At 33.7% G+C, this 12199-nt stretch overlaps 1 protein-coding gene across 1 annotated transcript; it reads right to left on the reverse strand.

Moving 5' to 3' along the window:
- Window positions 1-252: 252 nt before the first annotated feature.
- slc17a9a (solute carrier family 17 member 9a) lies at window positions 253-12188 on the reverse strand. The gene is made up of 13 exons (XM_073819078.1): window positions 11998-12188; window positions 9808-10005; window positions 9584-9723; window positions 6879-6978; window positions 6570-6694; window positions 6059-6158; window positions 3709-3805; window positions 3368-3455; window positions 3063-3097; window positions 2818-2933; window positions 2580-2635; window positions 2456-2485; window positions 253-722 (listed from the first exon to the last, which is right to left on the reverse strand). The coding sequence occupies exons 1-13, from the start codon at window positions 12126-12128 to the stop codon at window positions 547-549; spliced, it is 1392 nt and encodes a 463-aa protein (XP_073675179.1). The 5' UTR covers window positions 12129-12188; the 3' UTR covers window positions 253-546.
- Between the last annotated feature and the right edge of the window lie 11 nt (window positions 12189-12199).

The raw sequence follows: 12199 nt of genomic DNA on the forward strand, positions 1-12199 counted from the left end.
TGTAGGGGTCTTCACTGTCATCGAGAGGATTTAGCTTAGAAAACAATACATTAATCCTTATATTACTTAATGGCATGTGTGTTTAAAGAATGGTAGTTAACAAATTTTTAATACTGTTTGTAAAGACCCTTAATGTTTCATATTGATTTGTGATTTTTCATGAAATCATTCAGCCCAAATTGTCTTCTGTCACCACCTTCTGGTGAGTGAAAGAACTTGCATCGAATCATTTGTAGGCAGAAACACTTTAGACTGAGACAGTTTAATTACTCTGATCACATTAGTGGAATGACAGTTGTCTTAGCGTTTCACATATTTCAGATTAAATTAAGTTTATATTTTAGATAAATATTTCTTATACAAAACATAAAACGTTTCACTGCATTATTTTCAACCAGCCCTGCTAAATGTTTGAATATACGTTTATATTAATAAATACCCTCTGAAACATTATATAAAATAAAAGTGTTGGGGAGTTTCAATCCATTTGTTACAAATGACAAATAAGGAAACCCCAATATGTCTCTGATAAAAAACGAAATGTTTTCAACATGATGTTGAGATGATCTGAGGCTGATCGACCTGATCAACTCGCTTTGCTTCACCAAGCACGATGAATATGGTGACACCAATGACATTCACCAGAGCCAGGACTGAGAACACATTCACCCAGGAACCTGTGATCTCGATCATGTAGCCCGACAAGGACACCAACAGCAAACCTTTGAAATACAGTACAAAGAGAATAAGACAAGGGGCTCTTATTTGACATACTATAATAAAAAAAAGTCCAGATTATGAAAAAAGAGTTGTAACTATGATATAAAAAGTTTTAATGGTTACAAACAGTCAAAACTATCACATACTAAATCTTAAAGGGTTAGTTCACCCAAATATAAAAAATTCTGTCATTAATTACGCACCCAAACGCATAAGATCCTTGTTCATATTCAGAACACAAATTAAGATATTCTTAATGAAATCTGAGAGCTTTCTGACTCTCCATAGAAAGCAAGGACATTGTTAAAAATAGTTCATGTGACATCAGTGGTTCAACCTTAATTTTATGAAGCTATGAGAATATTTTTTGTGCGTGAAGAAAACAAAAATAACAAACCTATTCAACAAATTCGCCATTGCAAAAGTACCACGATGCTTTGCTATCTTGCCTTGCCTTGCAGGGTCAGAAAGCTCTTGGATTTCACCAAAAATATCTTAATTTGTGTTCCAAAACTCTTAGGGGTTTGGAATGACATGAGAGTGAGTAATTAATGACAGAATTAAATTTTTTAGGTAAACTATAACCTTTACTTATGAGATTAAACGTCTAAATTATGATATAGAAGTAAATTATTGCTATGTATAGTCAAAATTGATAGAAGATAAATGTCTAAATTCTGTCAAAGAGTTATGAAATAAAAAGTAAGTTATTATTGTCATGTAATTATTTTGTCATGTTTCTATTTTTGTCATAATTTTAATTTACGCCATAATTATGACTTTTATGTTAAAATTTTCAGATTAAAAACAGATCACTTAAATTTTAGATCACTTTCACTATTTGTATTTCATTTACTATAAAATAGAAATAATATTGTGTACACTGACCTATGAAAATATTTCAATACTCCTTCCACAAGCATAAGAGGACATTAAAATTATAACTATCATTAATTACTCACTCTTATGTTGTTCTAAACCCATAAGACCTTCGTTCATCTTCAAAACACAAATTAAGATATTTCTGTTGAAATCCGAGAGCTTTCTGACCCTGCATAGACAGCAACTCAACTACCACGTTCAAGGCCCAGAAATTTAGTGAGGAGATTTAGTCCATGTGACATCAGTGGTTCAACTGTAATGTTATGAAGCTTCGAGAATACTTTCTGTGCACAAAGAAAACAAAAGTAACAAATTTATTCAACAATTTCAGATGCATGAGCCAGGGTTCTGATGTAGAACGTCCATCTTTCTTAATTCATTATCTGTATATTCTGGTTTGAATAAGTAAGGCTGGGCAAAAAATTGCAAGTCATCCACTCTGTGGAAATCTTCAAACATGTTTACAAATACTCTTTTATGTACAGCGTGCATCTTCCTTTGCTTGTAAACAAGGCACTGCGTATCCGTGTTCTACGTCAGAATGTATTGGCACTCTTATAAACAAGTGGCGAAAACTGAGATCGCACAAAATGATTCGCAGCTTCATAAAATTAAGGTTGAACCACTGATGTCACATGGACTATTTTCACAATGTCCTTACTACCTTTATGGGCCTTAAATGTGCTGTTGTCTATGCAGGGTCAGAAAGTTCTCGTATTTCATCAAAAATATCTTAATTTGTGTTCCAAACATGAACAACATGAGGGTGAGTAATTAATGACAGAATTTTCATTTTTGTGTCCAGTGAGGACAATGTAATTTAATCCATTACAGAAAAAGAATTATAACCCACCAGTAAAAGCAGAACATGTGTTCATAACCCCTGTAAGAAAAAGAGCAATATATTTAGAACAAACTATTATTGTGTTTAATGAAAACAGAATAAAATTAGATATTCCAGCAAGAGGTGGACTCACCAAACAGGGCTCCTGCACATGATGGTGCCTGGTCATGCACATTCACAGACACCCCACTGCACATGAAAATACACACACAGGTTACTCTGTTTTATTACTTCTTCACTATACAATCAGCTGTTGATTGGCTAAATCTTCTACACTTTTATGTTTGAGCATGAAAGATCTAATAGATCTAATGTATATAGGCTAATCAATGCTGTAAGACCATGTTTTGAATATGACAGTTCATTCTAACCTATTATTAAAGGTGGACAGTCCAATAGCCAGAGACACACACGCAACAGCCTGGATAAAGCTGTCTGTCTTACAGAGAAGGAAGATGAACACACCAGCTACTCCCATTGCACAGAACTACAAAAGCATGTTTTAAACAGACAGACACACAATACAGATTATATATTTTAATGCAATATATGAATTGTTAATGTAATTGTATTGTATATCAGGGCATGTTGAAGCTTATAGCTGATGTTGTGTTACCTGCATCAGTTTCCTTACAGTTGATGTCCCACAGCCTGACATAAAGACAAAAATGTGACTAATTACTGACAGAAACATCAGGATTACAGGGTAACTGTAAGGTTAAGAAAAAGAGAGATCAATTCATATGTTTTGATTTGTACAAAAACAAATCAAACCTAATTGTCAGTGTGGAATAAACAAATTGTATGAAAATGTGAATGTGAATGAGATACAATAATTCATACAAATTAGCCACCAATTCGCAAAAACATAAAATTATTTTTATAGTTATGAGTTGCCATGAGTGTGTTGGTTTTGTTTACCTTGCCTAATGAGATGATCAGAGATAGAGCCTCCAAACAGTGAAGTGGGCAGCGCCACAAACCAAGGGATTACATTAAACACCCAATCCTGTCATCAAACAAAACAGAGACTGCTTTAACAAATGACAACATCAAACGACAAACATCAAAAACACTTCCTCTAGCCTGTTTGAATGCACAAAAACTCACACACCATCTCATAATTCAACATTTTCATTAGTAATATAGAATTGGATATTTTCACTACTACATATTACAATTATTGGTAAGTACACTGGAAGTTTGAACACCAATAATAAAAGAAACAACCATTAAAATATATTGGGCAATAGCTAACATACCTTGGCATGAGGAAACATGTCTTTGAAGAATGTTGGTAGCCATGACATGAGGGTGTAATGTGTGCTACTAAAGCAGAGATGAGCAATGATCATGGCCCTAAAACACACAAACACACACACACACACACACACACACACACACACACACACACACACACACACACACACACACACACACACTTACATGTTTTATGGGGACATTCCATAGGCGTAATGGTTTTCATACTGTACAAACCGTATTTTCTATCACCCTACACCTACCCTATACCTAAACCTAGCCCTCACAGGAGATTGTGCACACTTTTACTTCCTCAAAAAAACTCATTGTGCATGATTTATAAGCCTGTTTCCTCATGGGGACCTAAGAAATGTCCCCACAAGGTCAAAATCTACTGGTATTGCTATCCTTGTGGGGACATTTGGTCCCCACAACGTGATGAATACCAGGTACACACATACACACACACACACACACACACACACACACACGCAACTATTTGCATTAATACTCACACATTTTTTTAAAGATTTAAGTTTTAATTAAAAGGATAGTTCACCCCAAAATGAAAATTCTGTCATTAATTACACACCCTCATGTCGACAAATTAAGATGTTTTTGATGAAATCTGAGAGCTTTCTGACCCTGCATAGACAGCAATGCAACTTACAAGTTCAAGGCCCAGAAAGGTAATAAGGACGTCATTAAAATAGTCCATGTGACAGTCCATCAGTGGTTCAACCGTAATGTTATGAAGCTACGAGAATACTTTTTGTGCGCAAAGAAAATGAAAATAACTTTATTCAACAAATTCTTCTGCTCCGTGTCAGTCTTTGCTGCTTGTTCACTACTGCTTTAATGTGTAAGTTGCACTGTTGTCTATGCAGGGTCAAAAAACTCTTGGATTCCATAAAAAATATCTTAATTTGTGTTCCGAAGATGAAAGGTCTTACGGTTTTGAAACAACATGAGGTGAGTAATTAATGACAGAATTTTCATTTTTGAAAAATGAAAATTTGATGTTTATCTGCTTACCCCCAGGGCATCCAAGATGTAGGTGACTTTGTTTCTTCAGCAGAACACAAACAAAGATTTTTAACTCAAACCGTTGCAGTCTGTCAGTCCTATAACGGCAGTCAATGGGATCCACGGCTTTGAGAGTCAAAAAAACATACACACAAAAAACCCTGCGGCTCGTGGCAATACATTGAGGTCTTAACACACAAAACAATCTGTCTGTGCAAGAAACTGAACAGTATTTATATAATTTTTTACCTATGATCCACCGCAATGTCCAACTGTCCTGAGTGCGTTCACAACAGCCGGCAAGTGAAGCGTCATCATGCTCTGTAGATGCATGCGCCGAAACGATCTGTCACACGTATATGTCACTCATTGTTTACACAGACCAGTACCAATAGATATCTGTGTTTATACCGGTAATTGTGCCTGTTACGTGCTATTCACTGTCACACTGCTGCTAAAGAGATTTACCTTGTTCACTCTTCATATTACAGTTCTAAAATGATGACTTTACTCACGGTTTCTGTACTGCAAAACATGACGACAGCTGCTTTTTAGATAAAATATGAGTGAGCGCGACATGGGTCAGTGAATGGTGAGATATTTCCGTAAATAAAATGATTCTACCAGAAGAATTGCGTTAAAACTTATTATGTCTGTTCCGTCTGTATAATCTCAGTGAGTTTTTGGAGGCTTTACGCATGCGCAGTAAGGTAAATTTTTAATGTTTTCCTACGTTTAAGTGTGGATGATAACCTTTTGGAAAATGCTTGGAAACACTAGTGTAGATAGAGAGCATTTTAAAATGAAAACTTTGTTTTCAAATGTATCCAGAGACGTAGACGTAGCCTGAAGTTATGGTTACTTGCTCTTCGCCACGTGCCGGCTGTTGTGAACTTGCTCAGAACAGTTGGACATTGCGGTGGATCAGAGGAAAAAAATTATAGAAATACTGTTCAGTTTCTTGCACAGATAAATTGTTTCATGTCTTAAGACCTCAATGTATCGTCACGAGCCGCAGGGTTTTGTCTGTGTTTGTTTTTTAATTAAAAATCTTCTTTTGTGTTCTACTGAAGAAACAAAGTCACTTACATCTTGGATGCCCTAGGGTAAGCAGATAATCATCAAATTTTAATTTTTGGGTGAACTATCCCTTTAGGTTTATTGAGTTTGTAACATTTTACATTCTATATAAAAATGAGTATCCAAAAAAATGAGTCATCGTGAGGGAAAATGACACAAAACTCAAAATGGAAAACCCGACATACCAATGGAACAATAAGTGGAAGTAAAGTAAAATGAGAGACATGTTGATGTTTTGAACCTCACCAGACACTAGGCTCCCTGAGGAGATTCAGCCAATTGATTCTAGGAGATTCAGAAGCAGAACTATTACTCATCCACAGTGAGTCGAGAGAAAAATCTGGACCTGTGAAAAACAAACCAGCAAACTCTGTACTGATGCATTTAACACTAATATATAACAAACAAGATTACTGAACACCAGTGTGAGATGATTAAGATCTATCAGGGAGCTAAGTACACAATTCTCTTATTCCATGATGCTGCATGGTGAGTCAGATTTTTAAAAACAGGGTGTTGTAAAATAACACTGGCAAAAAAAGATGCAATTATTCTATCCACACAGTTGCTATGGCAAACACAAATGCTGAAGCCAATGCTGATTGTCTCTGATTCACTGCGACTTCTCTTAAGAGAATTAATTATACAAATTCTGACCTTCAGAGCAATAAGCAGCACTCAATCAGGAAAGAGTACAAAATCTCAAGAACAATGCTACTTGTAAATGATCATATAAAGATAAGTGCAGTTTAAGTACCATGCAAAAGACATTTCCATACACAAACGGACCAGCAAAGAGCAAGGAGACCAGCTCCATAAAACACACTCCCCCATCCAAACCAGTCCAGCATCAGGGAACCTACACCTCCAACCAGCATCATCCTAAGAGAGAAAGACACCTCACCTTACAAAATCATGAATGGTATGGAATACTAAATTAAGGTATCCAATTTCATAAGTGTGTGCATAACAGAATGAATCAGTTTTATGTTACACTAAAAATATGAATAAAAATAGAATGATTGGGAAAACTTGGTATTATTCTTAGTTGGGTATTATTTTTTACCCTAGGTAGCACCCACAGGCCAGAGTGCTCATCAATAAACCTCTCTCTCCTTCCGTCACACGCTGAGCACAGATACTGACTAGAGAAGGGTAGTGAACCCCTAAAAACAAGGAGAGCATAAAACAAACTTACAATCAAGTCCTACTGAGAACTACTCTGTGATATACAATAAAAATTATGCTCACTTTGAATTACTTTCTGTGGAAGCGCATTTCTGCCTCATAAGAGAAAAATGCTTTGGCAACAAATAAGACAAAAGTATGACATAAAAAGTCACAATTATGAGATACTATAATTATCAGATAAAAAGTCATTATTAAGATATAAGTCATAAAAATCTAAATTATGACTTACTATGGCATAATTATTAGATATAAAGTTAACTTTATGACATAGTCAAAATTATGAGATAAAAATGTGAGATAATGTCATAGATAAAAGATTAATGTCATAATTATGAAACATACAGTCTACATCATTGCATACTTATCAAGTCATAATTATATGATAAGAAGTTTAAATTATATTTTAAGTCATAATTATGAGATAAAATGTCTAAAGTAATACATACTAAGCCATAATTATGACAAAAAGTTGACTTTATGATATATACTACATCAAAATTATGACTATGAGATAAAAATTATGAGATATAAAAGATAATTGATGTCATAATTATGAAGCATATAGTGGGAGTCATAATTATGTGATAAGAAGTTTAAATTATATTTAAAGTCATAATTATGAGTTAAAATTTTGACTTTATGACATACTAAGTCATAATTATGAGATAAATTGTCATAATTATGAAACATATAAGAAGTTTAAATTATATTTAAAGTCATAATTATGAGATAAAAATCTAAATTATGACATACTAAGTCAGAATTCTGAGATAAAAATTTGACTTTACGATATACTAAGTCATAATTATGATAGTAATTATATCATAATTATATGATAAGAAGTTTAAATTATATTTTAAGTCAGAATGAGACAAAACAAAGTCTAAATTATGACATACTAAGCCATTAAGAGATAAAAAGTTTACTTTATGACATACTAAGTTAGAATTGTGAGATAAAAAATTATGAGATAAAAAAGATTGTCATAATTACGAAGTTAGTCTAAATTATGACATACAAAGTCAGAATTATGTGATAAGTTTATAATATATTTTAAGTCATAATTATGAGATACAAAAGTCTAAATTACCATATATTAAGCCATAATTATGAGATAATAATTATGAAACATATAGTCTAAATTGTGACATACTGAGTCAGAATTATGTTACAAAATTGTTTTATTATATTTTAAGCCATAATTATGAGATAAAAAGTTGACATTATGACATACTAAGTCAGAATTATGAAATAAGATATTTAAATTATATTTTAAGTCACAATTATGAGATAAGAAGTTTGCATTATATTTTAAGTCATAATTATGAGATAAGAAGTTGATTTTATGACAGTCATATCTAAAAAATAATGAGATAAAAAAGATTAATGTCATAATTATGAAACAGTCTAAATAATATTTTAAGTCATAATGAGATAAAAAGTAAACTATGACAAACTAAGTCATAATTATGTGATAAGACGTTTAAATTATATTTTAAGTCAAAAAGATTAATGTCATAATTCTGAAACATATAGTCTAAATTATGGCATACTAAGTCATAATTATATGATAAGAAGTTTAAATTATATTTTAAGTCAGAATGAGATAAAACAAAGTCTAAAATATGACATACTAAGCCATTAAGAGATAAAAAGTCAGAATTATGAGATAAAAAATTATGAGATAAACAAGATTGTTATAATTATGAAATATATAGTCTAAATTATGACATACTAAGTCAGAATTATGAGATAAAAAATTGAGATAAAAGAAATTGAAATTATATTTTAACTCATAATTATGAAATAAAAAGTCATATTACATACTAAGGCAGAATGAGATAAAAAAATTGTATAACAAAGGTTAATGTCATAATTATTAAACATATAGTCTAAATTATGACAAACTAAGTCACAATTATGTGATAAAAATGTTAAAATATATTATAAGCCGTAATATTGGGACAAAAGTTGACATTTATGAAATGTCATTTATGACTTGTGATTAAATCAGAATGAGAAAAGTTTGAGATAAAAAGATTAATGTCATAATTACAAAACATATAGTCTAATTTATGACATACTAAGTAATAATTATGTAATAAGAAGTTTAAATTATATTTTATGTCATCATGACACAGAAGTCAATGGTATGCCAGTCAGATTTAAGACAAAGACATACTTTTTAATCTCATAATTATGACTTTCTATGTCATAATTTTGACATTTCATGACATAATTATGTCATACTTTCAACTGTTTTTTTTAATAATTTCAGTTTATGTCATAATTGTCATGTACCAAAGCATGTTTTTTCTCACGTGGTGGAAATGAGCCTTCATTAGGGGCAGAAAAAATATGAGTAAATATAGAAACATTTAATAAACTATTGAAATTAGTCAGGGTGAGCTGATTCTAATCAAACTAGACCCACCCTACTAATTACAGCCACTGCCCCCAGCTTTCAATTCCACTTGCTGGTGAAAATGTCTAGTTCTAACACGTTGATAGAGATCAATGTATGATTCTTTCTGCACATTTTTCTGTTCCCTTTTTGACATTTTCTCACAGTGCTCTCACCTTGCATTACACCCAATAGAAACCTGGTCACTGTCATGCTAACAAGAGGTCGGAGTCCAATGTTGGCCAGAAGCGGGGTGATAGAAGTCATCACGCCCCAGGAGAATGTGGACAGCAGCAGTACTCTCTCTCCTCCTATCCTGTAAATACAACGTTCATCATTATCCACATCTACCACTTTCCATAACTGATCTACAACCTGTGCGCTTCACAAAAACACTTACCTGTCACTAGCATGCCCACCAAGTATCTGAGTAAAACAGTAACCCCAGAAAAAAGCACCCAGCACTATGCCAGTCTCTGACTTGCTCCATCCAAATTCCTTTGCCATGGTGACGGCACAGATTGGCATGGCCATCCGCGACCAGTAGAGAAGACATGTGACTAGCAGAAGCATCAGGGTCCAAGTCCTGGCCAGTGACCTGCAGCAGGTGGAACATTACAGTTATAACAGTGCATCAATCTGGTGGTCTCGAGCAAGTGCTTCACTCTTCCAACAGTGAGTTACAAATGGTAAATAAATTAGGCTGATATTCACTTGATGACATGGGATAGTTAAAATGATCAGTCATTTCTGATGTTTAAAGCTTTCAAAAGATCTACTGTAAAACATCCAACCTATCTAATAAACAAAAATGAACACTGATTCTTACTTCTGACACATCTTTAACTTTGTAAAATGTCTATATAATCTTTTTGGGAGTGGATGTCTGAATTGTCCTGCTGATTCAGAACTACCTCTTAGCAATTGTAAACATTTTTGAATGAATTGTGTTTATTTTTTAGACTTTAATGTCTGTTGAAAGCCCATATTCATTTTTCACGGTATCAGTGTTTTCAAACTAAAATTCTGTTTAACTATCTCATTGCACTGGTAATACCATGGTTATTTATGTACTTATGTATGTACAGTTGAGGTCAAAAGTGTACATACACCTTGCAGAATCTGCAAAATGTTATTTTACCAAAATTAGAGGAATCGTTCAAAATGCATGTTATTTTTTTATTGAGTACTGACCTGAATAAGATTTCATATAAAAGACGTTTACATATAGCCCACAAGACAAAATAATAGCTGACAAAATTACCCTGTTCAAAAGTTTACATATACTTGATTGTTAATTCTGTGTTGTTACCTGAATAATCCACAGCTGTGTTTTTTAGTGATGATTGTTTTAAATCCCTTGTTTGTACTGAACAGTTAAACTGCTCACTGTTCTTCAGAAAAAATCCTTCAGGTCCCACAAATTCTTTGATTTTTCAGCTTTTTTGTGTATTTGAACCCTTTCCAACAAAGACAGTATGATTTTGAGATCCATCTTTTCACACTGAGAACAACTAAGGGTCTCAGTTACAACTACAGAAGGTTTAAACACTCACTTTTTAAATTTGAATATCAGAGTAAATTTAGGGGAACATGTATCTTCTGTAGCTTTTATAGGGAAGTACTAAATAAGAAAAATGTACACATCCTCACTCTGTTCAAAAGTTTACACCCCTGGCTCTTAATGCATCGTTTTTCCTTCTGAAGCATTTTATGTGAAATATCTTATTTCAGGTCAGTACTAAATAAAAAATAACATGCACTTTGTATGATCCCTCTTATTTTGGTAACATTTTGCAGATTCTGCAAGGTGTATGTAAACTTTTGACTTCAACTGTATGTATGTATTTGTGTTAGTTAGGACTTATCCATCAAACACTTCATCAGGGGACTGCAGAGACAAAGTAGACATTTCATTGCAACTATAGCCAGGAAGCAAACCTGTCTGTTGAATGTCAATATTGATGTACCATGGTATAAGACAGAGGTTCTCAACTCTGGCCCTTGAGGTCCACTTTCCTGCAGCGTTTACCTCCAACCTTGATCAAACTCACCTGCCTGTAACTTTCTAGTAATGATGAAGAGCTTGATTAGCTTGTTCAGGTGTGTTTGATTAGGGTTGGAGCTAAACTCTGCAGGAAAATGACCTCGAGGGCCAGAGTTGAGAACTCCTGGTATAAGAGGACATCCATTCTGTGACCTCAGAATTTGATTACTGTCAGTAGACAGTAAATACAGTCAGTAACAGAGGTAACAGTAAGGTATTACCAGTGTAATGGTATTTGTATACACACACACGCACATATAGTTAGCTAGAACTCATCCACCAAAAACTATCAGGGTCCGAATAGACAAAGTAGACGATTTCTGTTTGTATTCACCTATTGCCAGGAAGCGAAAGTAAAGAAAGGTGAATGGAGGAAAGCGATGTAAATTACACTGTCCATTGACAACTACCGCTAATTATACGATAATTTCTCGCTCCTGTGTTATATTGACAGGATAAACTATTGTTAATGCAATTGACGCACAAATACACTATAAGACTTAGCAATGTTTTTCTCCTTCAAAAAAATAAGTTTTATCATACCTTGGCCATATTGTTGCCTTCTCGTTAATTTGCGTTATCTTTAACCCGGACGTGTCACACACGTTTCTAAAAGGTGTTATCACAGGGTCCACAGGTGGTTTGAAGCGGTCCGATTCTTCCTCAACAGCCATTGAATCCAACTGAGTAAAGACCGGACACTGAACGCGTGTCGTGTTGTGCCGAACAGAAAAGTTTCCAACTG

Source organism: Garra rufa, chromosome 15 (genome assembly GCF_049309525.1).
Source record: "Garra rufa chromosome 15, GarRuf1.0, whole genome shotgun sequence".
NCBI lineage: Eukaryota > Metazoa > Chordata > Actinopteri > Cypriniformes > Cyprinidae > Garra > Garra rufa.

Coding starts and splice junctions, on each gene's coding strand:
- slc17a9a (XM_073819078.1), bottom strand. CDS start 12,128: ATGGCTGTTGAGGAAGAATCGGACCGCTTCAAACCACCTGTGGACCCT. Junction 6,695..6,878: donor GCCTGTGGGTGCTACCTAGG/GTAAAAAATAAT, acceptor TTTCTCTCTTAG/GATGATGCTGGTTGGAGGTG. Junction 2,636..2,817: donor CTGTCCACCTTTAATAATAG/GTTAGAATGAAC, acceptor TTTCATGTGCAG/TGGGGTGTCTGTGAATGTGC.